We start from the raw sequence: 27,187 nt of genomic DNA, 5'->3' as shown, positions 1-27,187 counted from the left end.
TCTCCCTCTCTGGACTAAAATTATCAACAGCTCTCTCCAACAAGGAAGCATACCTGACTCCCTCAAAGTTGGACAAGTCACACCTTTACTAAAGAAACCTACAGCCGACCCCCCTCTGATCTCAACAATTACCGTCCCATTACCAATATTCCCACTCTCGCCAAACTGCTGGAAAAATGCGCACAACTACAATTGACTAAACACATTGAACAATTTTATCTCCTCAACCCTCACCAGTCAGGCTTCCGAGCAGGACACAGTACAGAAACTGCTATGACTCACATAATTGACGACGCACTTCAAATGCTAGACCAAAACGACACCTGCCTCCTCATCCTTCCTGATCTCTCTTCAGCATTCGACACCGTTAAACATGAGAATTTACTAGAACTACTAAACACAAGAATGGGATTATCTGGAACTGTTCTCAAGTGGTTCACTTCCTTTCTTCACAACAGGTCGCAGAAATTCAAGAGCAACAACCTGATGTCCTCGCCAATATCTGTAACGCTAGGCGTCCCCCAAGGATCCTCTCTATCCCCAACTCTGTTCAACCTAGTTATGGAACCTCTCACCACCTTGCTACAAGCATCCAATGTACACTTTCACATGTACGCTGATGACACCCAACTTTATCTCAAATTACAATCCCCCAAAGACATCTTGCTCCTGAACTCAACGATCAGAGGCACCGAATCCTGGCTTGCCGATAATCATCTCAAACTCAATGCCCTGAAAACAGAGTTCCTTCTGATCTCACCTCCAGCGAAGATCTCCACCACTAAATTTGGCTTAAACACCTAACCGCACTCAATGTCCAACCCACCATCGTGGACTCAGCAAAATCTTTAGGCATAACACTCGACACCAATCTCAACATGCAGCAACATATCAGCAAGGCAACAAAGGGAGCGAACTTCCAAATCAATACTCTGAGGAAACTTAAACCCTTCCTCCCAGCCAAAGACTTCCAAACCGCAGTACAAGCACTAGTCATCCCTCGAATAGAATACGGCAGCATCGCCTTCTGCGGACTCCCCCTAACTACAACTGCACCCCTAAGAGCTTCTCTAAACGCTGCAGCGAGACTCATCACTGGGTCAAAAAAGCACTCCCATATTACCCCTGACTTGAAATCCCTAAACTGGCTGCCTTTTGAAGCCAGAATACATCTGAAAATCGCCTGCATGACACACAAGGCGGTACACCTAAACTCACCCGGCTACCTCGCTCAGAAGCTGACAATCTGTGGCGGAGCTAGAAACACTAGAGGCACAAACAATCTTCTGCTGAAACCTCGAAGATTCTGGAAGGAAAAAACATAAGCGCTCCTTCTCAGGAATGGCGCCTAGGATCTGGAACTCACTCCCTCCCGAAACCAGGCTTATCTCTTCCACTACACTCTTTAAAAATGAAGTAAAAGCTATCCTCATGGCTAAATACACTTGAACTATTATCTCGAACTCTGTTAATACTCTGCACCGATCTGTACTACATGTTTGACCCCTTTGCTTATTTGTATTAGTTGTCTTATTACTCACATGATTGGCTTTGCAGCCACCGATTTGTACTGTTGGATCTATTGATTTATCTGTCTGACTATGCTCCCTCATGTACCCCTTCTATGTAAAGCGCTCTGATATCTGCAAAGATCTTGTCCGCGCTATATAAAACTTTCAAAATAAAATAAATAAAAATAAAAGGCTGGCTGAGGAAATGTGATCGCAAGTTCAAGTTTTTCCAGGGTTAGATAAGTCCCTCTTGAGTCAGTTAGAAGTCTCTTGGGCTTTGAATGACCCGCACAGCATAACATATGATGAGTTGAGAAATTTTTCAAGGATACTTGTGGAAAGGAAGAAGGCCATTAAAGGGAGGCTGACTGTCATGCAGGCTGTAGGAGTAGTGCTAATGTGTTTGTGGAAGTTCAGAGGCCCTTTAAAACTAGTTTGAATACCACTAGTATATATCATCAAAATTCTCAAGGGGAATGCATCCTCAGAACACCTTTGTCCCTGGTAAAGCAGTCTTCAGGCAACTCATGAGATGGAAAAGGTGACTGATGATGAGGGGGCGTGGCTTGGCCGGCTGCAAGATGGCCGCACTTTGAGTGGGCTCTGCCGGCCAAGCTCGACAATCTGGCATAATTCTGCAGGAATACTTACCTGCTCTGCACACCAACGCTGCTTTCGGAATCCCCTCGACGTGAGGCGCCAAATTATCACTCCGCTGCCTTCCAGCTGGGTTCTGCGTCGGTGGGAAAGCCATTTGGTGCGGACGATGGGCCTACTTTCCTGGGCTCGCGAGGATCGGCTTTCCTCGCTTTGGACTGCCGAGACTCCCTTCTGTCGCCCACAGCTGTGGCCCGCTCTCGTGGCATCGATAGCTGGTTCCGCGTGAGTTGCGCCGCTTCTTTGACCTTGCTGGCGAGGTAGGGGGCCCGTGAGCCGTTCCGGCCGGCCCGGGGTGCCGCTTCCCTGGCCGCTACCTGCAGCCTGCGCGAGCGCCCGGGCTGAGCGATGTGAGCGGCGGGACCCGCGGCTCCATGCTGGCTCTGCCTCGGGTTGGAAGTCGCAATCTCCTCCCCACTGGCCGCCCATCTGCTTCGCTGTGCGTGCGCTGCCCGCACCGCCACAATCTGCCCCTGGGGCATCACCGGCGTCCCCCGGCCATGGATCTTCGTGCTACCGAGAACGGGCCTTGCTTCCCACCTCTTTCTACAGGGGGGGAGGGGGGCCGCAAGAGCCTAGCGTGCCCGGCCCCGCAACAGCACCGCCTTGATGTCGCCGCAACTGGGCCCTACACAAGTGCGATACTCCCTGAGGCACTTCTGCTCCAATGCTGCCGGGCACTGTGGCCCCTTCACACCCTGGGGCGGCACTATCCCTCAGGGCCCATCTGCTTTGACGCACTATGACTGGTGGTGCCTTCTCGGCCTGGTTTGGCCCTTCATGACCTGTGGTGTGCCCGGGGCCTTTCCTGCGCTCGGAGTGCTGTGGCCTGGACTTTCGGCCTGAAACGGGCAGAGTGGCCATCTTAGATCCTTCTTTCAGGTGTGCCGACTGCCTGCCCTGCTGCATTCTCCCTAACCACAACTTCCACGACCTTTGGGTGTCACGGTCTGTAATTCAAAACTCTTACCGCAAGACTTGCACAGGAACAGAGTTGCTAATTTCCCGACTCCCTCCGAAAGATACCCTTTGAGTCCATTATTAAACTTGACACTTAGGAACCCTGAAGGGGGAGTGGATAAAAAATTAGACAATAGAGACTGCTCTGGAACGGTTCTTTCCGCTTCTCTTGCTTAGTCCGCCCCGCAGACAAACTTCGGATAAACCTTGAATTATATTAAAGGAAAAGATAATAACACACCTCCTGACCTACTCTAACCTCTATCTCAATATTTATCTATCCTTAAGCTCCAGAGAACTTGCTTCTCTTCTTTTCCAGGGTATCTGCTTTCTTGTCTTTTATTTCTTCTTAAGGTGATGACATCTATTTAATAAGATAACAGTTACTATGGTAATCCTATTTTGTAATTCTTTTAAATTGGTATACTATTTTGCCTCTTACCATCTAGTTTTCCTTAGTAGTCTTTAAATCTTCCAATTATCTTCTTGTATGTACTCCTACAGGAATAGTCTAAGACCCTAATTCCCTAATTAATTGAATGTTAAGCCCTACTAACTATACTAAATACTTAATTCTAACCTACATTAATTATGCGCGCAACTAACCTATACTAATATCTATTTAGCCTAAGTATGTAATGTATTGAGACTCACACTATTCTAATATCTATAGGTTTCTTTACTTTTCTTAGGATAGGCCAAAGATGACATTTATATGCAGGTAAGTATTTTCCTTATCAGTCTTTTCGTTAGTAATCTTTAATTATTTAGAGTTTTAAACTTATCATTGTCCATTTGATAAGGTTTTAGAAATACGACACTTATCTCTGTTTGTTTCTTCTCTTCAGGAAACGCTGCCGGTGGAGGCCTCGTGCTGAAACGTCGTCTGAAGTAAGACTTGAACGAAATTAGAAATTGCGAGATCGCGCAATTTCTTTTGACAGGTAACTCTGCGCCTCCTTTCTCCACTCTCTGGGTAGGCGCGGGAAATGCCGATATGCAGCTATGCCGATAAACGAGAAAATTGCTTCGGAGCACAAGAATACTGGTCCGACGCAGGAAGCTTATTTACTGACGTGCGCATTGGCTTGTCATCTTGCGCTTCACCTTAGCTCAAGCACCTGTGGAGGGAACATAACCACTAGACAGTCACCTCCTCTACCAGGTCGTGGCCATCTTGGAATTCCGCCGAGGATTGAGAACTCTCCAAATATTGTTGAATGGGCATTTCTCTGGTCAAACCGATGCGGTTTGCTTTTGAAGGTAGTCACTGCATTGATGGTCGGGTTTGGAGTTCCGGCCTGTGGTCTTCCTGTCTAGTGTCGGCCTGGTCCTCCGCTTGCCTGCTTCCTCTGTTTGTCATTGGGGCGACACTGTTGGCCTCTCCACTTCATTATCTCGGAAGCCTACTGCCTCTCCCACTGCTCGAGGGGTCTCTACGCTGGTCTCCTGCAGCCTTCATCGGAGGGGCCATGCTGAACTTTGGTTGCCTCATACCTTCAGCAGCGGCTAGTGCTCCCCGGCCCAGATTGACTGCCTCCTGCCCCGCGAGGGCCTCTCTTCTGCCGACTGGACCCCTCATCATGGGAAAAACTGTCTCAAAACAGCCCAAGATAGCGTTCGAGCTCCGAAGGTCTTCCAGACAGGATGGTGCTGAATCAGAGGTTGCCGGCTCTGCTGCCACCATGGACGCCTCCCAAATCGAGAAGACTACCTCAAGGCAACCATGCTGGACGTTAAACCAACAGTGACTGGAATTGCTACTCAGTTGGACCAACTCTCTGCCAGTCTGGACACAGTAACGGCCCGCGTTGACTCACACGATAATTGGTTACTCCATGTCGAGTCCAGAGTGTCAGACGCCGAGGATGCTGCTACCCAAGACCGTCAATTACTCCTATGGACAAAATCCTAGCGGTCATCCGGGAAAAGAATCAGGCCTTGGAGGCCCGCTCACACCGGAGCAACCTCCGCATTACGGGACTTCCGGAGTCCACCAACATTTCAAGGATGGAAGACTTTGTGGAACAACTAATCAAGAAGCTCTTCGGTGATGTTCTCTCCCCAGTGTTCAATGTTAAGCAGGCACACCAGTCTCTGGGTCCGCATCCCGGGCTGCCTCCACGTCCCATGATTGCCAAAATCCTGAATTACCGGGATCGGACGCCATACTTCGTGCGGCACTAGAAAGGGGCACCATCAACCACCAGGGTAACGCACTTTCCTTTTATCCGGACTAAACCCTCACTGTTCAAGCTGCCCGGACGTTCTGACTTGGCTTATTGGCGCCACTCATATTGCACATACCTTTTCTGACCATGCGCCGGTCCAGATTTGCATACACCTTCCCCACTCCCTGCAATGTGCGTTTACATGGTGTCTTCCCCCAAACGCCCTCCAGGACACTGTCTTTTGTGCGGACATTCAAACTGCCATTACTAATTATTTAGACTTAAACAAGGGATCCGTAGTCTCCACGTCCGTACTCTGGGAGGGTTTTAAGGCCGTCATACGCGGTGAACGTATTTCCAAGCCGGCCGGTGTTCTTCGCTCTATCCGCTCCACACTATCCAAGCTCGAGACGGACATAAAAAAATCTGGATGCCGCACAGGCGGCGCACCCTAGTCCGGATACGCTAGCCCAAATACACCAAAAACGCAGAAATTTCAGAGGCGGCGAACCGCAAGCTCTTTTTTTTGGGTGGGGAGGGTCGGGCCCACCGTTTCGGTGAAGGTGACCGTCCGGGACGTACTTTAGCCAACCTCCTTCGTCCTCCACAAGCTGCTTTCTACGTTATGGCTCTTAGGGATGGGTGTTCATCTAGAACCACCTCCCCTGAGGAGATTAAGACCCGCTATCTTGACTTTAATTCACAGTTATATTCTGCTGCCCCCCCCAATCACGGGAGGCCTTCGATCAATACTTTGAGCCTATCTTGTTGGTCTGGCTTGAAGACTACCACAGGAAATTCCTAGATGAACCATTCACCAAGGAGGAAATACTCGCCGACATCAGCAGCCTACCCTGCGACAAGGCCCCTGGCCTTGATGATTTACCTGCCTCATTCTATAAAACGTATGCGGACCTCCTAGAACCACACTGGGAAACCCTTCGGCGTGTCTCCGCATCAACGGCCAGGTCTCTGACTATTAGTATCAACCGGGGCACACGGTAGGGATGCCCACTATTGCCAATGCTATTTGCCCTTACGATGGAGCCCCTGCCCGCCAGGCTCCAAAAGCACCACACCCACAGGGGAATAGGTTTCTCGGCCCATTCCCTCCTCGTATCCATGTACGCGGACGGCGTTCCCTTATAAGTTCGTAACCCTCAGGAAAACCTTAGCCCCCTCGTTCGGGAAATCATACGATTTAGTGCACTTTCCGGGATTCAAGTAAATTGGAGCAAGTCGGTGTTGTTTCCCTTGAACGATGCCACTACGCCGTTCACTTATGTGGGCCTCTGACCCCACGCGCTATCTTGGTATCTGGTTGAGTAGGGATCTGGACAAACTATGGAGATCTAACTTCGGTTGTGCAGTTGACTGGTTGGAATCAAGAATCCCGACCTGGAGCCGGCTTCCGCTATCCCTGGAAGGCTGGTTCCCAATTGCAAAGATAGTGGTTCTGCCGAAATTTCTCCATCTGTTCTTGAACGTTCCTATCCCTCTTACCACTAAATTCTTTCGCAAATTGCGCTACCTCATCATTCTGCTTATGATATCCTTACTCAGAGCGCCCAACCCCCTCTGTCAGGGGGTTGGGCGCTCTGATTTCAAGAACTATGCCCTGTGCGCTCAGGCCAGCTTTCTCCACTTCTGGATTCATCCCACCCCCTATCAACCTCACGTTGCCGTAGAGACGGATATGACATACCCCTGGCCTTTGTCCACGGCTCTGTTTGTGCCGGCGGTGCGCGCGGAGGTGGACACTGTCGAGACCTTGCGTAGGGCCTAGTCCGGCCTTCATCGGTTATCCAATCTTCCCCTACTCTCTGGCAATGTCGTGACAATAGTGAACCACCCTGATGTTCCCCCGCTTCAGCCTTCTGGCATGTCTAAACATGCAATGCGTTTGGGTTTGCGGACAGTGTGGATCTTTACACAGGGAACACTTTTTACTACCCTCCTGTCTCCTCTGGCGCGTTTGATACGCTTCTGTACTACCAGCTACGTGCTATTTGCAGGAAACTACACTCTACATTTCCTCAGCCCCCATCTACCATGCAGGCTCTTGACTTTTTGTATACATCCCCGTCCCCACACAAACTAGTCACCAAACTGTATGAGTTTACTCTAACGTCTAACGTCTACCTCCATTTCTACTGATCGTGCGAGGGAGGCCTGGGGCACGGATCTGGGTATGGACATTGTGCAGGCGGACTGGCTATACTGCTGCAACCAGACGAAGAAGCGGTCACCAAACTATCGGCGCCGTCTGATACATTTTAAGTTTCTGCACAGGCTGTAACGCACCCCTGCTCAGCTCCACAAGCTAGGGCTCATTCCAACTGACACCTGCATGCGTTGTGCGCCCCCCGATGCGGACTTCGCGCATTTAGCATGGTTATGCCCTAAGGTCTCTGAATTCTGGCGGACGGTGTGCTCCATTGTTTCGGACATCTTGGTGCTGCTGTGCACCGGGACCTTCCCCTGGGCTTACTTGGCTTTGTAAAATTCTGCCTGGATGCTTCTTGGTGCCTGATTGCGATGATACTGGTCCTGGCCAGGCGTAGGGTAGCGATGTGCTGCTCCATGGGCTGATAGTTGTCTGGAGGACGGCTCTCGGTGTCAGACTCTGTTATCGGAGTTCTGGGACTTACTACCCGCCAAGTCCCGACCAGTTGATATTTGGGGCCCTCTGATCACTTATCTCCACTCGCATACCCTTCCCAGTGGCGCTGCCTCTACCAAGCTCCCCGCCATCCCTGTGCCCGCGGCAGTCGCCGGTGTTGGCTGGTGACTGCTCCCCTCCTCCTCACTGGCCGCCCAACATCACATCGCTTACCGTTGCAGTTACAGCTAAGAGCTCCTGACCTCGCGAGGGGAGGGACCTGTGTGTAATAATGTTATGATTTAAGCCTCAACATATTCATGTTCTTTGCAAGGTGCAGTCAAATTGTTTCCTAATGCTTGACTTGGTCTTTACTGTGTTCATCTGAGTTGCTATGTAGCACGGTGTAATGTGTCTGAATTAAAGTACCTAAATAAAGGTTTTTGAATAATTAAAAAAAAAAATTATGTTAAAAGGTGGTTTGAAACAAATTCGGTCAGGCTTTTAGCCAGTATGTACCATGTGTCACCAAAACAAATTCTTTCAGAGGATGATAATTGTTCTGGTAAGAGAAGACTTTGCCACCGTAGACACAACCTGAGATAGGCAGACAGACAAAACTGTTCTATTCATCACTAATCTTGTCACCCATGCAATGGATCCTCCAACTTGGAAGACAAGCACTCTGGGCACTTCTGACACCCTTTGACACTATATGTGAAGAAACTGAATTGAATTTTCGGTAGTTTATGGCACATGCAGCTCTGGTGGTGGTGGCTAGAGCAACATGGTATAGCGACGAACATGAACCAATGAAATATTGAGTGCTAGTTAATGTCACTCTGGGTAACTGCAAACATGATATTACTCATTTCAATATTCTGCCTCCTGCCGTTTGCAGAGATAAAGGATTAAATGGGTATGGGAAGGAACGCTATGTTAGGAAATTATGGATGAAGTGTAGGAACGCATTCTAGACTGTGTCCAAAAGGTCTCCAGATACTCCAGATTTAGATTCACACAACTTGAATTTTCACCAAACGCAATTGCCTCCCTATAGAATAGCCAAAATATATTTCAGAGCTATTGTTCCAGACACACAAAGTCACAGGGCAACTTCTATCCTATGGTCGCCCTCCATTAGTCTTGTATAAAGAGTTACCAGAACAGGAGATCCCTCAGGAAGCCTTGAAATATTTACAGTAGATCAGGAGAACTAAAGCCACAAAACAGAAGTGTAGGTTTATAGGTTTGGAAGTAATCCTTGCTTAAAGAAATGTAGCATTGTCGTGGAAGGCACACAATGCTCCTAAATTGGGCAGATGATTGTGTGATGCGACCGAATAGATGTGCCGAAGTAGTAGTTCTGATGAAGGAAGATTACTATGCTGTCTATGGATGTAGTGAACATACTTCTATTGCCTTAAAAAGCTAAAACTTACGATCACTATTCTTGTGTTTCTGTTTAGAAACTTGCTAAGTTGATAGGTGGTTATGTGGTGCGATGCATGGCTATTTGGGGTGGGATTTGGGAAGAGTCAGTAGTTGTTACTTTTCTCTTTTGCCTGACTATTGAGGAGCTTACAATACTGTTATGACACTTTTAATTCTTCACCAGAATTATTATGATAATCTTTAAAATTCCTTGAACTAATAAATATGTACTTTAAAAACAATCTGAAGCAGATCAGACTAGGGTCTCTTGGACACATAGAAGCCAATTGATGAAGGAATAGATAGCTAACGAACCATGTGCCAAACAAATCACACACACCATGTCTAATTAATAAGTAGACAAAACTCTAGAGCCAATAAGAACTGCAACCAAGCACTTCATGAAAAATCATACAGTGGGATGTTTAAAACTATGAAAAAGACAGAAGTTATAGCATGAGGTTGTGAGTATTGATCAGATTCTGCTGCTGTTGTGGCAGCTGCTGGCAACCGTTAAAAGACTAATAGAGAATAGGTGAAAGTGATAAAATCTTCAGACCTTCTTAAGCAATTACCCCCAGTGTTTACAGGAAACAAATGAGTCTCCTTGGGACTTCACTTTCTTGAATTCTAGAACTCTGCTTGTCATCTACTGCCATTGTGAAATGAACAGGCTGTCTGGGAAGAGCAAAGAGAATCTCAGACGTGTTCTCAGATGGTGTTTCGTGTTGCAGGAGGCTCAGCCCCAAGTCCTCTAAAAAAAATCTAGAGACAAGTTGCAATATTTTAAAAGAATATGTACACCTTGAAGGACACAAATGACCTAGAACAATTAAACAAAAGCATTCCTTCAACTTCAAACAGGGCGTTTATGATATATTTCATCTAGTGCCTTGTCATCAACCATGAGCCAAAAGGATGGCAAAAGACTTTGGTTTGACAGCCCTTCAGAGTTTGACAGCCCTTCAGACAGACAAGGGGAGCTACAGACCTGCTCCCACCAAGGAAATAAGCATTGGCAATACGGATAGGTCTCACCTATGCAAGAGCTATTGGCTTTGCCAATATGTTTAAGCAATGTTGCAGACCAGAGTGGCTGCTGATCAGCACGGCCTAAAGTTAAGGGGTAAAGGAGAGTGGTGTGGAGTGTTGTATCATAAAGTGGAGTAGAGTGGAGTGGTATGGAGGGGCGTGGAGTGGCATACAGTTGAGTCGAGTGGCGTGGAGCGTAAATGAGAGGCGTGGACAGGAGTGAAATGAAGTGTCATTGAGTAGTGTACAGTTTGTGGACTGATGAGGAGGAAGTAGAGTGTCGTAGAGTGTAAGGGCACAGAGTTGAGCGGAGTGGAGTACAGTGTCAGAGTTGAGGAGAGTGTTGCAGAGTGGCGTAGCGGGGAGTTGGTGTTGCATGCAGAAGTCGATTGTCAGAGTGGAATGCTTAGAGTGGAGTAGTGTGTCACAGAATGGAGTGGAGTAAAGTTGCATAGACAGTAGCGTAGAACGTTGTGGAATAGAGAATGGCACAGAGTTGAATACTGTAGAGAGGATTGGAGCAAAGTGTCAGTGGAGCAGAGTTTAATGGATTAGAGCATCATAGTGGAGTATAACGGATTGTAGTAAAGTGGTGTAAAGTGCACTGGCGTAGAGTGCACTGGTATGGCGCAGAGTAGAGCAGTGTAGGGTGCAGCGGCGCAGAGTGTAGAGTGTCAGGGTGCAGTGACAGAGTAGAATATTGTAGAGAATAGTGGGGTAAAGTGCAGTGGTACACAGTTGGTGTAGGTTCAGTGACGTAGGGTGCATTGGTTTTGAGTAAAATGACATAGTGTAGTGGTTTATAATACAGGGTAGAGTGCACTGGCATAGATTAAATTGGTGGAGCGGTGCAGGGTAGAGCACAGTGGTGCAGGGTAGAGCACAGTGGTGCAGGGTAGAGCACAGTGGAGCACAGTGGAGCAGGGTAGAGCACAGTGGTGCAGGGTGCTGGGTAGAGCACAGTGGTGCAGGGTAGAGCACAGTGGCATAGAGCAGAGTTTATAGTGGTAAAGCGTTAATTGCAGTGGTGGAGAGTGGAGGGCAGTGGCATAGAGTAGATTATTTCAGCATGGAGTGAAGTGGTGTAGAGTGAAGTGGTTCAAGGTAGTGGCGTAAAATGCAGTGTTGCAGAGTAGCGTGAAGTTGTGCAGAGTGGAGCAGCCTGGAGCGGTGTAGAGTAGAATGGTGCAAGGTAGAGCACTGCACAGCAGAGAGGAGTGAAGTGGTGTAGAATGCACTGGCATAAAGTGCAGTAGAGTGGCAATAGTGATACAGAGTAGAGTACAGTAGCATAGAGTGAAGTGGCGCAGAGTAGAGTGACCGAGTTCAGTGGCAGAGAGAGCAGTGCTGCAGAGTAGACTGGTGTAGCGGTTCATTAGTGTAGAGTCAGTGGCGTGTAGTGATGCAGAGGGGAGGGACGCAGAGTGGCGTACACTGCAGTGGCATAGAGTAAATTGTTTTGGAATACAGTGCAGTTGCGCAGATTACAGTGGTGTAGAGTGCAGTGGTGTAGATTGTCGTAGCGTGCAGTGTCAGAGTGCAGTAGTGTAGGGGGTGATTAGGATGGCGGGTGGACTTAAGACCACCCGCCACCCTAGCGGAAACTGGACCCCCCGCCAGCCACGCGGCTGTCCCACCACCCAAATCATGATGCGACCGCTACCGTCTCATCAGGCATTCTCAACTAGGCCTGGGCGGTAAATTCCGTGATCCGCTGCTTCACAGAATTTTTTGCTTGTTTGCGCTTTCAAAATGCGTGTTTCTTGGATATTTCTCCCCGAGCAGGCAAACAGCGTTCGCGAACAGGAAAAAAGCACTGTGAACACGCGGAACAAGCAATTCCGCGTGATTGCAGAACTTTAGCGTGCTCGTGGAGATTTTTTACCGTTTCGGAGATTTGCGTGGCGCGACTACGCAAATTCCTATTCTCAACATTGTGACAGGTGTTGCTGGCTGCATCACCCGTAGAAATGGTGGAATGCCATGTTGTGCATTGCCATGCACAACGTGGCAGGCACCACGCGGTGCCTGCCACTTTGTGCGGGGCAATGTAGGGGTGTACCATAGGTACCACCCAAATGTGGCCCCCTATCCCCCCCCCCCCCCACACCACCCCACCGGGGCCCATAACGGGCCCCAAAAGTGAATCTTCACCATGGAAAGGCATTGATTCTCACACATCCTAATATGGATGTCGGTGCCTTCTAGGCACCGCCACCATATTGGGGCCAAATTCCGCCCGGCCATCTTGCCGACTGGCGGAAAATTGGCGGACCCATTTGCGGGTTGCGATGGCGGGGCGGATCGCCACCACCGCTATCCTAATCAACTCCGTAGTGTCGGAGAGTGCAGTGGTGCGGAGTGTCGGAGAGTGCAGTGGTGCGGAGTGTCGGAGAGTGCAGTGGTGCAGAGTGTCGGAGAGTGCAGTGGTGCAGAGTGTCGGAGAGTGCAGTGGTGCAGAGTGTCGGAGAGTGCAGTGGTGCAGAGTGTCGGAGAGTGCAGTGGTGCAGAGTGTCGGAGAGTGCAGTGGTGCAGAGTGTCGGAGAGTGCAGTGGTGCAGAGTGTCGGAGAGTGCAGTGGTGCAGAGTGTCGGAGAGTGCAGTGGTGCAGAGTGTCGGAGAGTGCAGTGGTGCAGAGTGTCGGAGAGTGCAGTGGTGCAGAGTGTCGGAGAGTGCAGTGGTGCAGAGTGTCGGAGAGTGCAGTGGTGCAGAGTGTCGGAGAGTGCAGTGGTGCAGAGTGTCGGAGAGTGCAGTGGTGCAGAGTGTCGGAGAGTGCAGTGGTGCAGAGTGCAGTGGTGCAGAGTGCAGTGGTGCAGAGTGCAGTGGTGCAGAGTGCAGTGGTGCAGAGTGCAGTGGTGCAGAGTGCAGTGGTGCAGAGTGCAGTGGTGCAGAGTGCAGTGGTGCAGAGTGCAGTGGTGCAGAGTGCAGTGGTGCAGAGTGCAGTGGTGCAGAGTGCAGTGGTGCAGAGTGCAGTGGTGCAGAGTGCAGTGGTGCAGAGTGCAGTGGTGCAGAGTGCAGTGGTGCAGAGTGCAGTGGTGCAGAGTGCAGTGGTGCAGAGTGCAGTGGTGCAGAGTGCAGTGGTGCAGAGTGCAGTGGTGCAGAGTGCAGTGGTGCAGAGTGCAGTGGTGCAGAGTGCAGTGGTGCAGAGTGCAGTGGTGCAGAGTGCAGTGGTGCAGAGTGCAGTGGTGCAGAGTGCAGTGGTGCAGAGTGCAGTGGTGCAGAGTGCAGTGGTGCAGAGTGCAGTGGTGCAGAGTGCAGTGGTGCAGAGTGCAGTGGTGCAGAGTGCAGTGGTGCAGAGTGCAGTGGTGCAGAGTGCAGTGGTGCAGAGTGCAGTGGTGCAGAGTGCAGTGGTGCAGAGTGCAGTGGTGCAGAGTGCAGTGGTGCAGAGTGCAGTGGTGCAGAGTGCAGTGGTGCAGAGTGCAGTGGTGCAGAGTGCAGTGGTGCAGAGTGCAGTGGTGCAGAGTGCAGTGGTGCAGAGTGCAGTGGTGCAGAGTGCAGTGGTGCAGAGTGCAGTGGTGCAGAGGTGCAGTGGTGCAGTGGTGCAGAGTGCAGTGGTGCAGAGTGCAGTGGTGCAGAGTGCAGTGGTGCAGAGTGTCTGAGAGTGCAGAGGTGCAGAGTGCAGTGGTGCAGAGTGCAGTGGCGCAGAGTGCAGTGTCGCAGAGTGCAGTGGCGCAGAGTGCAGTGGCGCAGAGTGCAGTGGCGCAGAGTGCAGTGGCGCAGAGTGCAGTGGCGCAGAGTGCAGTGGCGCAGAGTGCAGTGGCGCAGAGTGCAGTGGCGCAGAGTGCAGTGGCGCAGAGTGCAGTGGCGCAGAGTGCAGTGGCGCAGAGTGCAGTGGCGCAGAGTCGGAGAGTGCAGTGATGGAGAGTCGGAGAGTGCAGTGGTGGAGAGTCGGAGAGTGGTGGAGAGTCGGAGAGTGCAGTGGCGGAGAGTCGGAGAGTGCAGTGATGGAGAGTCGGAGAGTGCAGTGGTGGAGAGTCGGAGAGTGGTGGAGAGTCGGAGAGTGCAGTGGTGGAGAGTCGGAGAGTGCAGTGGTGGAGAGTTTACTGGTGTAGAGTTTAGGAGAGTGCAGTGGTGTAGAGTGTCAGAGAGTGCAGTGTGTCGGAGAGTGCAGTGGTGTAAAGTGTCGGAGAGTGCAGTAGTGTGAAGTGTCGTAGAGTGCAGTGGTATAAAGTGTCGTAGAGTGCAGTGGTGTAAAGTGTCGGAGAGTGCAGTGGTATAAAGTGTCGTAGAGTGCAGTGGTGTAAAGTGTCGTAGAGTGCAGTGGTGTAGAGTGCTGCAGAGTGCAGTGGTGTAGAGTGCTGCAGGGTGCAGTGGTGTAGAGTGCTGCAGGGTGCAGTGGTGTAGAGTGCTGCAGAGTGCAGTGGTGTAGAGTGCTGCAGAGTGCAGTGGTGTAGAGTGCTGCAGAGTGCAGTGGTGTAGAGTGCAGTGGTGTAGAGTGCAGTGGTGTAGAGTGCAGTGGTGTAGAGTGCAGTGGTGGAGAGTGCAGTGGTGGAGAGTGCAGTGGTGGAGAGTGCAGTGGTGGAGAGTGCAGTGGTGGAGAGTGCAGTGGTGGAGAGTGCAGTGGTGGAGAGTGCAGTGGTGGAGAGTGCAGTGGTGGAGAGTGCAGTGGTGGAGAGTGCAGTGGTGGAGAGTGTCAGAGTGCAGTGATGTAGAGTGACGTAGAATGGAGCGCTGCATAGTACGGTGGCGAAAAGTGCAGTGACGCATATAAGAGTGGGGTACAGTGCACTGGCATAGAGTAGATTGGTGTAAATTAGAGAGGCAGGCAGAAAAGATTGTGATGTGGAATTGAGTAAAGTGGAGTGGCACGGAGTAGAGTTCAGTGGCGTGAAGCAGAGTGGAGTGGGAAAACATGTAATATGCATGGCACGTTAGCATACTGCCATTACAACACATCTTCAATTGAAATGACCATTACATTTGCATTCACATACAGTTTTACTGATAAAAGTACACAGTGCACAAACAATGTGTGGAAATGTCATCATCCAATGGATTGATTGGATTGTCAGCACAGTTCATTTGCAGACAATTTAAATTTTGTGCGCGGCAGGAAAAAAATCATCATGCATCATTGCTCAAGCAGACCTCCAGTAGCCAGCATGCTTGTCACATAAATCCTCTCACTTTGAAGTCAGAGAAAGAAAAATAAACACGAGCTTCAAGGAAGACAATGATTGACATTTGACCTCTGTCTTTGAATGCACTAAAAATGTGACAAGATACGATTTAAAGGCCTTTTTACAAAAAGCGAGTTTGTGGAAGAATCCAATATACGAGGTTTTGGCAACGGGATGGAAGAACTCTAGCAGGACAGCCTAAAGAGAATAAATCCAGCAAATAGCCAGAAAATGTGAGTTACAAACCACAAAGCCAACGGTAAGGAACGGGTGGAATACATTTCTAGGTCAATTTTTTTCTGAATGCCCCCAAGATGCCTTTGACAAACCAGACAACTGTGCGATCTGCTATCTGCAAACCTAAAAAGAAAATTATGCTCCTTTGCCCTGTTTGAAGAGGTGAACAAATGGAAATTTGACAATGTTCCCAGCTCAGAACAAACCACTCTGTCTGCCCCTAAATTTTTAGACAGGTCATCTCATGACAGAATGTATACCTCTTAATCAGGAGGAAGTCGGGAAGAGCAGAAGAGATAAATGATATGACCTGTTTACATGACATTTCCCCAATACTGGTAAATCTTTCAAAAAGAGTAAGTGTGAGGCAAGAGACAGCAGATAAGTGAAACGCATCAAAGGATCCTCCCTATCACCAACTTTGTTCAACCTAGTTATGAAACCTCTCACCGCCGTGCTACAAGCATCCAATGTACTTTTTCACATGTACGCAGATGACACCCAACTATATCTCAAATTACAATCCCCCAATGACATTTTACTCCTGAACTCAACGATCAGAAACACCCAATCCAGGCTTGCCGATAATCATCTCAAACTCAATGCTTCTGATCTCACCTCCCGCAAAGATCTCTACCACTCAAACCTGGCTTAAACTGCACTCAATGTCCAACCCACCATAGTGGATTCAGCAAAAGCTCTAGGCATAACTCTCGACTCCAATCTCAACATGCAGCATCATATCAGCAAGGCTACTAAGGGAGCGAACTTCCAAATCAATACCCTGAGGAAACTTAAACCCTTCCTGCCAGCCAAAGACTTCCAAACTGAGGTACAAGCACTAGTAATCCCGCGAATTGAATACGGCAGCATCGCCCTCTGCGGTCTCCCGCTAACGACTACTGCACCCTTAAGAGCTTCTCTAAACGCTGCAGCGACACTCATCACTGGGTCAAAAAAACACTGTCATATCTGCCCTGACTTGAAATCCTTGAACTGGCTGCCTTTTGAAGCCAGAATACATCTGAAAATAGCCTGCATGACACACAAGGCTGTACACCTGAGCTCTCCCGGATACCTCACTCAGAAGCTGTCAATCTCTGGCGGCTCTAGAAACACTAGAGGCACAAACAATCTTCTGCTAAAACCTCGAAGATTCCGGAAGGAAAAAACTTATAAACGCTCTTTCTCAGGAATGGCACCCAGGATCTGGAACTCACTCCCTCCTGAAACCAGGCTCATCTCCTCCATCACACTTTTTAAGAAAGAAGTAAAAGCTATTCTCATGGCCAAATACACTTGACCTATTAATGTGGATCTGTAAAGACTCTGCACCGATCTGTATTATTCTGCTCGATCCCAACGACTATGTGTTTTACCTGTATTATTGTCTTACCTGACTATCTATGCACACATTTATCTGTAATACTAGCATTATTGTTGTACCTGTTCTACTTTACTCCCTAATGACCTGCTTTTCACTCTTGTTGGATGCCACAAAACAAAATGCCAATATGGAGAAAATAGTTTAAAAAACCTACCACAATACACCAGTATTGGTTTCTTCCTCATTTGAAGATAAAAAAACAACAACTAACACAATATTCCACTTTTCACAACCATATTATTTCAACACAAGAACTCATACCCCAAGTGAATCTACAGTCAAGTACATATGATGATGTTTAAATGCATTAGGCAAAAAAGATTAATCTATAGACAAAAATAAAACAGAACCTTGTTGTGGGTTTTCACCAGATTTCTTTTCTCTCTGGCTTTTTTTTTCTTCCCGATCAGCTCTGGCTTTCCATTCTTTTAACCAACTAAAGAAAAACAGAGAGACAAATATATCATATTAATGCATGTGAACTCCACACAATTTGGAACTATACTAGAACATCCAGAATAAAAACAATTTCTGTAATAGAGGCACACAGAATGGATGGTTGTACGGTATCAGGCAGATAATATCATTGCATAGTTAGGAGACTGATGGTAGCCAACTTTTCTACCTCTAACCACATAAAAGTAGTACTGCTCAAGTATGTTACAAATCTAAATGTATTTATTTAAGGAACCTTTACTCCATTTCATACAAGTACTGAATCCAAGCATCTCAAAATAGTTATTGGTATAATCTACCAAACTATGCTATTTGTTCTCCATAACTTCCCTAGCTTTAAGCAGGTTATGATTGAGGAAACTGGAGACAACAAGCATTTGCAATGCAATAGGTCTCGCATTAGGAAAGTTTGAGCTTGTAAATGGACAATTTTTTTTTTTTATTTGTGATGGTTTTGAAAATAGCTAAATTATTAGCTTTGTCATTTACAATGTCAATAGGTATAACTTTTTCAAATGTGACACCTATTGCATTTGTAATGCAACATGTATTTACGTGACTTAGATGTATTGATATTACAAATTACAATGGCTTTTCATTTTTTAAAATAATTAATACTTAAATTAAAAGTGATTGTAATTTATAATGGCAGTAGCTTAAACTTTTGTAAATAACTTTTGTGAAGACTATGTGCAGTGTATTTTATTATGACGAAAATCCAAGAACAGAAGTGAAATATTAACATCTTTTTGTGACATTTGTAATAAAGCTTGAAACATTGAGAGAACATATTTGAACCAGTTGTTGTTGAATGGTTGCGCAGATTGATGCTGTGGTGGCGCTGAGTGATGCTGTGGAGGCGCTGAGTGATGCTGTGGTGGCGCTGAGTGATGCTGTGGTGGCGCTGAGTGGTGCTGTGGTGGCGCTGAGTGGTGGTGCTGAGTGGTGCTGGGGTGGCGCTGAGTGGTGCTGGGGTGGCGCTGAGTGATGCTGGGGTGGCGCTGAGTGATGCTGGGGTGGCGCTGAGTGATGCTGGGGTGGCGCTGAGTGATGCTGGGGTGGCGCTGAGTGATGCTGGGGTGGCGCTGAGTGATGCTGGGGTGGCGCTGAGTGATGCTGGGGTGGCGCTGAGTGATGCTGGGGTGGCGCTGAGTGATGCTGTGGTGGCGCTGAGTGATGCTGTGGTGGCGCTGAGTGATAATGTGGTGGTGCTGAGTGATAACGTGGTGGTGCTTAGTGATAACGTGGTGGTGCTTAGTGATAACGTGGTGGTGCGGAGTGATGCTGGGGTAGCGCTGAGTGATGATGTGGTGATGCAGAGGGCAGAAAGGTACAAAAAGCAAGTCTAACAGGGCAGAAGGGCAGAAAAACAAGGGAAAAACGAGTCTATCCTAGAGCAGAAGGGCACAAAAAACGAGTCTAACAGGGGGCAGAAAAGCACAAAAATTCAAAGAAAGCAATAATTCTAGGAAACACGTAGATATTTATCTGCGTATATTTTAAAAATAAACTAAGGCACCCGTGTGTATAGAACAAAGTCTTTTTTGTTTTTAAACAGGGACGGCACGTGCTCTGAGACAGTTCCGATCCGTTTTGAAAAGTCACCTCAGCGTGAACAATCAGCGCTGATATCCTCGCAAAGATTAGGAAAATAAATATTATGTTTGCTTTCACAAAGGGGAGCTGCTAAATAGATCCTGAATATGCATGCGAAATTAATTAGACGCAATTTGTGACATCGAAAGAAGTACCTGGGACGGAGGACACCTGGGCATGTAGAGCATATGTTGGAATGCTACTTAATTGACTCATTACATAAATTAAGCATTCGTTTTTAGAGCAGACACAGCCGAAAATATTTCTTGATTAACAGAGTATAAATTACGGGGGTGGGGGGAGGAGTTGATTCCGTAATGCCCCCCACCGCACTTCCCCATGAGCCAAAATGAGAGGACAGGAGAGGGAAAGAACCCAAATACAACTTTTCTTTTATTAAGGCGGGGTATTTATATAATAATGACCGTAACCATAACGCTAATATTATCTTTTATTATTGTTGTTGTTATTTCCATTCTTATTTGCCTCGTCGTCATCTATGCAGTAAGTCACAAGAATGATGGACGTTGGCGCTTTCTTTGGACTTGGTACTCCTTTTCTCTTTCTTGGTATGTAAATTGACCAGCATATCTGCACGGCGAACGGAGAACATGTTGTTGCGTCAGAAACCTGTTTTGCGGGCAACCAGCTGGGCTGGGTGAGCTGACATCCTGCCGGCACTGCTGGAATTGAACAGATTCAACCTGCATCTGTGCTCCTTGGAATAGTTTCTGCGCACTTCGAAGTGAGATACAGATGATTGATTACAGATAATTAATAATGTGAATCGTGAAATGTACACAGGAACATTATACGGTCGTTTTTACATCTCCTTCCTGTGTTTCGTTCTGTGCTCGTCGAGCCTCTACAGTAAAATAGGTTTTCTTGTGTTCGTTTGCATTTGTGATTTTGAACCGTTTATGCAAATCTGAGTTCCGTGCAGGTTGTTCAGCTGCTGCCCGAAATAAGAGCTCTTTGCTCCTGTATGATGGCGTTCCTAAATCAGTATTTAATTCTCTATTTATCTCGAATAACCCGTTTCCGGCTGGCTGGTAGCGTGAGGTCTGTCTTCGCATCGATCATTGCGGGAGTTTACGTAGATTGTAGAATCGACAGAGTGCAAGTGTTGGACCTGAAACTGAAGGCTGACAGATGTGTTAAATCAGAGTTCGATAGCGCTGTATTGCCACTCGCGACACTTTCGCGTCAGGCTACCTCCGGCCTTTCCATCGCCGCATACGTCCATTCGGTCCTTCTGTGCGTCAGAGCCCTGATCTTTGCAAGCACCGGGGAATCCGGTAAAAAGATGGCAGCGCGTGAGTCTCGGCTGGAGGGGTTTCTGCGACCACATGGCCTGGGAGGCAGCACTTCTGACAGGGCTGCAGTGGGCACCAGCACTAGCCCCAAGCATGTGGTGAGCAGCCTTCTGCACAAGAGTATAGACATGAAGCTTGGGGATCCCTTCGTGGGCACATTCCCCTAAAATGATAGAAGAAACCGCATAAGTACATGGGTGCGTCTGTAACGGTACAGAGAGCACCGCATTATTTTTCCAGGGGGGGGGGGGCGTCTGCCTAGGGTACCAGAGAGTACCACATTATTTCAGGGGTGCTGCTGCCACGATGCTAGAAAGCATCGCTTAAGGCTCTGCCTGCCAGGCACCGGCAAGCACCGCATTATTCCAGGAATGCCTTTGCCCTTTCACCGTAGAGCATTGCATTATTCCAGGAGTGTCTCTGCAGCGGTACCAGAAAGCACCGCATTATTCTAGGAATGACTTCGACACTACACCTTGAAGCACCGCATTATTCCAGCGGTGTTCCTGCCACGGTCACGGTAAGTACCGCATTGTTCCTGGGGTACCTCTGCTACGGTACCATGGCGCAGTAAGCCCCCCGGAGGAGCACATGGGTGTGTGTACTGGGCTGGCACTGGCACATCCATACCACTCAGCTCTCTGACGGGAAGTGACCTTCCTTTGACTTCTGGACTCTCTGCTGGTTGTTTCCGACTTGGAGTGAAAGCCAGACCCTTCGCGCACAGCTGACCGGTTACTCGCTATAGTTGGTGCATTTTTTACTGCTCCTTTATAGTGCTCCATGGCTCCTCAAATATTATTATACTTGCCTGAACTCTGAAATAGTGCAGCGGAGAAACAAGCACACTATTAGTGTTTCCGCTGAAGAACTTGGTTGAAAAAAAGTAGAAACAAAACAAGTCTTAATCAGTGATACGGACCGACGCTTCACTGTCGTGCATTCCGTGGTCTGTCTGTTGCGGAAGAGGCCTTAGCGCCCCAGGCAGGCTCATCTAACAATAATGCGAGACACGGCCTGGCAGTCGTGAAAAGTGTGAAGCAGGGGGCGGGGGAGGAGAAATGCGAGACACGGCCTGGTGGTGGGCGGGGGAGCGGATCCCTTTAAAGCTCTCGGAGGCAGGAGCAAATGGTAATAAAAAGCCTGTGGGGGAAAAGCGTGTGCTTGTGTTCACGTGAACTGTTTGAAATCCGCCGTTGGTTTGAGAACTTATTTTGCCCACTATAATTCTCCCCTATCCATTCCTTGCGGAATGGGATAGGCGAGACCTAAAAATATAGCTTGTTACAGACATTATATTGGCAGATTTTCACAGTTTTAGATCACGGTGTATATTTATGGATTTCTTCAATGAATTTGGTGGAATTTAAAGTACAAAGGGTAACTGGAGCAAATCCAAGAGTATTGCTATTTCAAGGAATTGTTTAAAAAAGAAAAAAAGAGTTTCCTTGAACTAAGGTCATGACCTATCATTTTAAGACCCCACAATGCAACTGGTTTGGAATTCAATACTAAAGTAATACTCACACACACATTGGCTACATTTTTGAATCCAGATCAAATGAAGTCTCATCCGAATGCCTTCCCAACTTGTTGGTATGAATGCAAACAAGTGATGTAGGCAATAACACTTGACTTCTAAGCATTTTGGGGAGAATTATTACACCGCAAGTGCCAAAGAATCATAAATAAAGGGTTAGAAAGAACAGCATAAAGAAAAAATTACTTGTCATCAATGCTTTTTTAGGAGGATACTATCTAACTGCAGATTTCTCACTTTAGAATATTCCTCAGGTGCCAGACTAATTCTGGAAATTTTTATTAGCAGCGCTCATGCATATTGGCTAGGTGATGCTGTGCAGCTCTGCATTAGATCTGTACCCTACCGGAAATGATGGAGGAGATCAGCATATAAGCACCATCCCTGAGCGCGGACGTCTGTTACTTATTTTTCTATTTCTAAGCCTTTAGATGCGAAGCATCAATAAATGTTGGTATCCGTATGCAGACACTAACATGGGACCTCTTTAGAGGTAAAAAAAAGTCTTTACTGAACAGAGCATGGAGGAGGGAAAAATCAGAGGAATCTGAAATTAACGAGAATCTCAAGCTGAAAGAGCATTCTGATGGGTACTTGCAATCACAGATTCCTCACCCTAGAATATATACCAAAGCAGTACCTCCCCAGGTGGAGTGTCTGTAGAGTGGACTCGGACCAAATGTCCTGCAGGACCAAGCAGGCAAAATGCCCTTACAGCCAGACCTGGTTTTCAAGACACTGATGCTTTTTTAGGTCGCAACATGACAGATGTGAAGACCAGGTACAAGCCAACGGTGACAGCAGTCTTAGTCGTGGTTCAATGGGCTCTCAGACCATCCCGTGGCTACTTATTGTCCACTGTATAGCAGCTCCTGAAGCAGAAGATTATCTACCTAGACAAGGTGCTATTCTATGCAGCCGCCGACCCCAAAACTTATACCGCCCAGGATGGGTTCCTGACACCTCCCTCCCCCAACTCGCCACTGTGTCAAAGCATGTTAAGATCCCACTGTGGCATTACACACGGCTTGACAGGGAAAATGTGTAGCAAATCTCTAATAATTCTCTTCAGAACAGGTGATCTAAACAAGGATGATTGGAAAGGTAAACATGGAAACACAGAAAGCCAGACAAATAAGCTTTAATAGTGCTCATTGCAAACCCTTCCTAGGTCAAGATAAAGCAAAAGGACGCCAGACAGCTTTGCAAGGGATCAGTCTTACGAGTGTCACATCAGGCTACAAATTTGTCCCGCCATCCAGCATAAATGGATTTCATGGAAACACACCTCTTCAGACAACAGATCAAATGCAGTCAGCTGTTGCTGCTCAATCTCCATGCATGTAAATGTGGACTGCAAGATAAGTACCTGTTGTTGCAACAGAATATCCTTGAAAATGGGTACCTGAGTGGAGAAAAAATGCTCATGCCCAGAGAACGGCTCACTCTCCTAGTCAAATCCAGAGCCATTAGGTAGATTTGGACCCAGTCCTTTTTGGTCTTTTTGCCAAGATTGGGGCAGAAGATTCAGTAAGGCGTACAGGTTTCTAGTGCTCAAATTTCAGCTGGAATCCATCTCCTACCGAATGTTTTTGCAGAAAATTCAACAAGCAAAACTTTCAGCATTGTGCATTTGACAAAGGCAAAAAGATCCAGCCAGCGTTCTCCACGCTATTGGAAGATGCCTTGTGTCACTTCATGATGTAGGCAGCACTTGTGATCTGCCTGACACCACCTGCTTAACCTCTGTACTTTGGCAATAGGGGACTCTGCCAGGTGGTATGTTATCAGGGAAATGCCAAGATCGTTACGCCTCTTGGCAAAGGACCCAGAATTCCAATTTGCCATACTTGTTGCAATAGAAAATGATGGTTTTGTGGAACCAGCACAAGCCTCTCCTTGATCAATAGCAGGAAGGCCTTCATGGTCAAAAGAATTGGCCACAACTCCTTAAGATTGATGTGGAGTCAAGAGCAGAGCCTCTGGTCTCCACCTCTGCCAGATGACCTCCCAAGCACAGAGGGAAGGATTGTCACTGCCCTCAGCTATGGGTGGGGAAGGGATGGGGGGCCTGCCCTGGACCAATTCTGGTCGAACAGCCACCAGTGCAAATTGTGAACCATCTCCTCTAAGATCTGAATGGCATCTATAAGGTTCCATTGATGCTCAGCCTACTGGGGCTTCAGATCTATTGCAGAAGACGCATGTACAACTTGGCATAGCTTACAAGAAGGATGCAGAAGACTAAGGTCAAGAAATCTCAGAACTGCTCTCATTGTGGTCCAGGTCCGTGGTTGAATTATCAGTATCACAGCCCAAAAGTTTTTCCGCCACTAGAGAGCATCATGTTCGAACAAATGAAAGGCATCACGGAGCCAGAGGGGATTTCAATCAAACGCTTTAAAAGACAACATTGGAATGTTGGAGCTCCTGGCTCCTACCGACAATCAGAACCCCGGAGCACTCCATTGTTTCCAATGGAGCTCACATCATTCCAATATTCTAATATCCATTATTTTTCTAGATGAATGTTTTGTTTCTCCATAATTATCATCAATGTAATGACATTTAGGGTCTTTGTTTGTTGAGCTATTACAGTAGAGGAAGTATGTACAAGACATCAGAAACAGTTTGTAAGAATGCATTATTTTTGTACTGACCTGTGTAATTTCTTTATTGCACCAGAATTTCCAATCAGCTCACTGGAATCTTGGGGTTGATATTTTTCTGTCCACAGAACATCATCAGACACTGAATCCAAACAAAAGGAAAAGTATCATTATTAAAATGATAGGCACTGCATACTGCATCCTACTTGCTCGTTCTTAGAACACTTAACAGACATTTCTCTTAAAAATATAAATACATGTCTACTTAGATGTCCTTTTTTAAGCTGACTTACACTTACCATGTAATGTGCTGTTTTACCTTGGAAAAAATATGGAATTCACAAACCAACAAGCTACTTGCAACCAGCTAAAATGAAAATAAGCTCCACCTCTAAGTAGCCAGGTTGCTTCCAAGTCATGTAATGCAGTGCAGGTACAGCTGGAGTTCGCTTGTCAGCTAAGTGAGTAGGTAATTGAGTTCTCAATAGCCAGAGACACATTTTTGCTGTGCTTTTCTATTTTGAGGAACCATACCAAACACTACCTTTAAAGAATTATGGGATTCTCAAAACCGGTTTTGGAATTTCAACTAAAAAAAAAAGGACGTTTTTGTATTAGCTTGAGCCGCAGATCCAGAAAAAGAATTGTGGTTCCGTAGTATTATCCCTATAGGTAAATCAGCAAATCCTGAACCACCCAAAAAATAATAAATTAAAAAGGAGCACCTGAATGGTTTCAGACTCCACACTTCAAAATAACTAGTCTATTGGCTCTAGCGAAAGGAAGCAAGTCTTTTAGTGAACAATTTTGCTTATCACATTTTGAACAGATAGATATTCTGAGCCGTCTAGCACAATATCTTCAAAATGGACAATGTCCTAACTAGAGAGTTGTGTATGCATCAATGGGAACTAGTTACCAGGTAGAAGTTCCTAGTGTATGTTTGTTAAGGGACAACACACTCGTGTTTAAAGAAGACCCTCACTCACCAACCTAGTTGGTGACATGCTTCATCATCGGGTCCCATCCAAGGAAACAAGTGCACCTTGGGTGTGCTTCGACGCCTGGATACAGCGGAGTAAATTTTGTGCGGGGAGTGTGCCAGAAAGGGAGAGGAGTGCGAGTTTAAAAGCTGTCCAGAGGGTCCCAGGTTACACAAAAAGACTATTTTAATGTTTGGGTCCTGGGCAGTGGTTAAAAAAAGAGAGGTGGATATCAGTGGAGGTCTTTAGTGGCTCAGATATCCTTTATGGTCAACATGTTTCAGCCAGACTCAATATTGGGCTGGCTTTCTTCAGGACCTTATGTGCGTGAATTTTAAAAGGTGGTCTAAAAGAAATAGCATATTAGAGACCATCTATGTGGCGCACACGCTAAGGTACCAGTTCCTGTTGAAACATACATTTATTCTTAGGGGAAGTGAATTAGCTATAGTCCTTTTCCTCTATCTCCACCTTGATATTGCTCATCTAACCAGAGAGCTAGCAGACCATCAACACAGCAGGCTCAAGTTCACAGCCTCCATCAATATAAGCTCTGGAATAAGATGTAGTTTAAATATGTCAAGGTACTGGCTTGCTGCAGGTCACGCTGCTGTCGTGCTGCTCTTTTTAACTACCTGTTTTGTATTTGTTTTATTTTAATTTGGTTCTCCCCTGTTTTTAGACGCTCTCACTTGGGAATAGTTCCCCGCCCTCTTACCTGCATTTAAAGGAGTTAACGCACCGCCGTTTGGCGGGTCCTGGTCCCGGGGTTGGGTCGGTGGGCGCCATCTTGCCTTGGGCTGTTTAGGTTTTGCACGGGCGCCATCTTGGAGCGTCTCTTCGCTCGCTGGGCCATTCGCCTCGCCTACTTAAGGCGGACTCATCAGCAGTTACTTGGTCAAGGTACTGGCTTGCTGCAGGTCGCGCTGCTCTTTTTAACTACCTGTTTTGTATTTGTTTTATTTTAATTTGGTTCTCCCCTGTTTTTAGACGCTCTCACTTGGGAATAGTTACCTGCCCTCTTACCTGCATTTAAAGGAGTTAACGCACCGCCGTTTGGCATGTCCGGGTCCCGGGGTTGGGTCGGTGAGCGCCATCCTGCCTTGGGCTGTTTAGGTTTTGCACGGGCACCATCTTGGAGCGTCTCTTCGCTCGCTGGGCCATTCGCCTCGCCTACTTAAAGTCGTCCTTTCCCGCGCAGCGGGATCGCGCAGTGGGACGCAGTTGCTTAGCCGGAGTCGTGCCCGAGTCCTGCCCGTCTGCGCCCGTCCGCGCCAAGGACGCGCCGGGCGCAGCGGTCTTTAGGGACCTAAACATCTTCAGGGTCGGCTACACGGGATTGCGCTATGATTGTTTATTCTGCTGCCACGCTGCGGGTCTTAGGACGTTCTGTCCCGAGATGTATACATGCACCTATACACCCGCTTTGTGGCCCTCATCAGTGCGCCTGTGGTCAGTGGGCACTGGACCTTCCGGCTAAAACCTGTCAGGAGACTCTACCGGTCGCTGTGCGCCGTGGCCGCCAGGCCCATGCTCTGCGCATCCTGAGCTTCAATGCGAGGTCTCTAGTGCAACAC

General features: G+C 47.6%; 1 protein-coding gene across 2 annotated transcripts in view; it reads right to left on the bottom strand.

Annotated features, from left to right (window-relative positions):
• ATAD5 (ATPase family AAA domain containing 5) overlaps positions 1 to 27,187 on the bottom strand; it is a 413,976-nt gene that overhangs the window by 274,462 nt on the left and 112,327 nt on the right. For both annotated transcript variants that reach the window (XM_086930884.1, XM_086930885.1), the window contains 2 exons: positions 24,679 to 24,769; positions 17,461 to 17,546 (listed from right to left, as the gene is read on the bottom strand). In XM_086930884.1, the coding sequence (XP_086787010.1) occupies positions 17,461 to 17,546; positions 24,679 to 24,769 (177 nt within the window). The remainder of the gene's footprint in view (positions 1 to 17,460; positions 17,547 to 24,678; positions 24,770 to 27,187) is intronic.

This window comes from Lissotriton vulgaris, chromosome 7 (genome assembly GCF_964263255.1).
Source record: "Lissotriton vulgaris chromosome 7, aLisVul1.2, whole genome shotgun sequence".
NCBI lineage: Eukaryota > Metazoa > Chordata > Amphibia > Caudata > Salamandridae > Lissotriton > Lissotriton vulgaris.
This window is presented reverse-complemented; position numbering and strand designations above follow the sequence as displayed.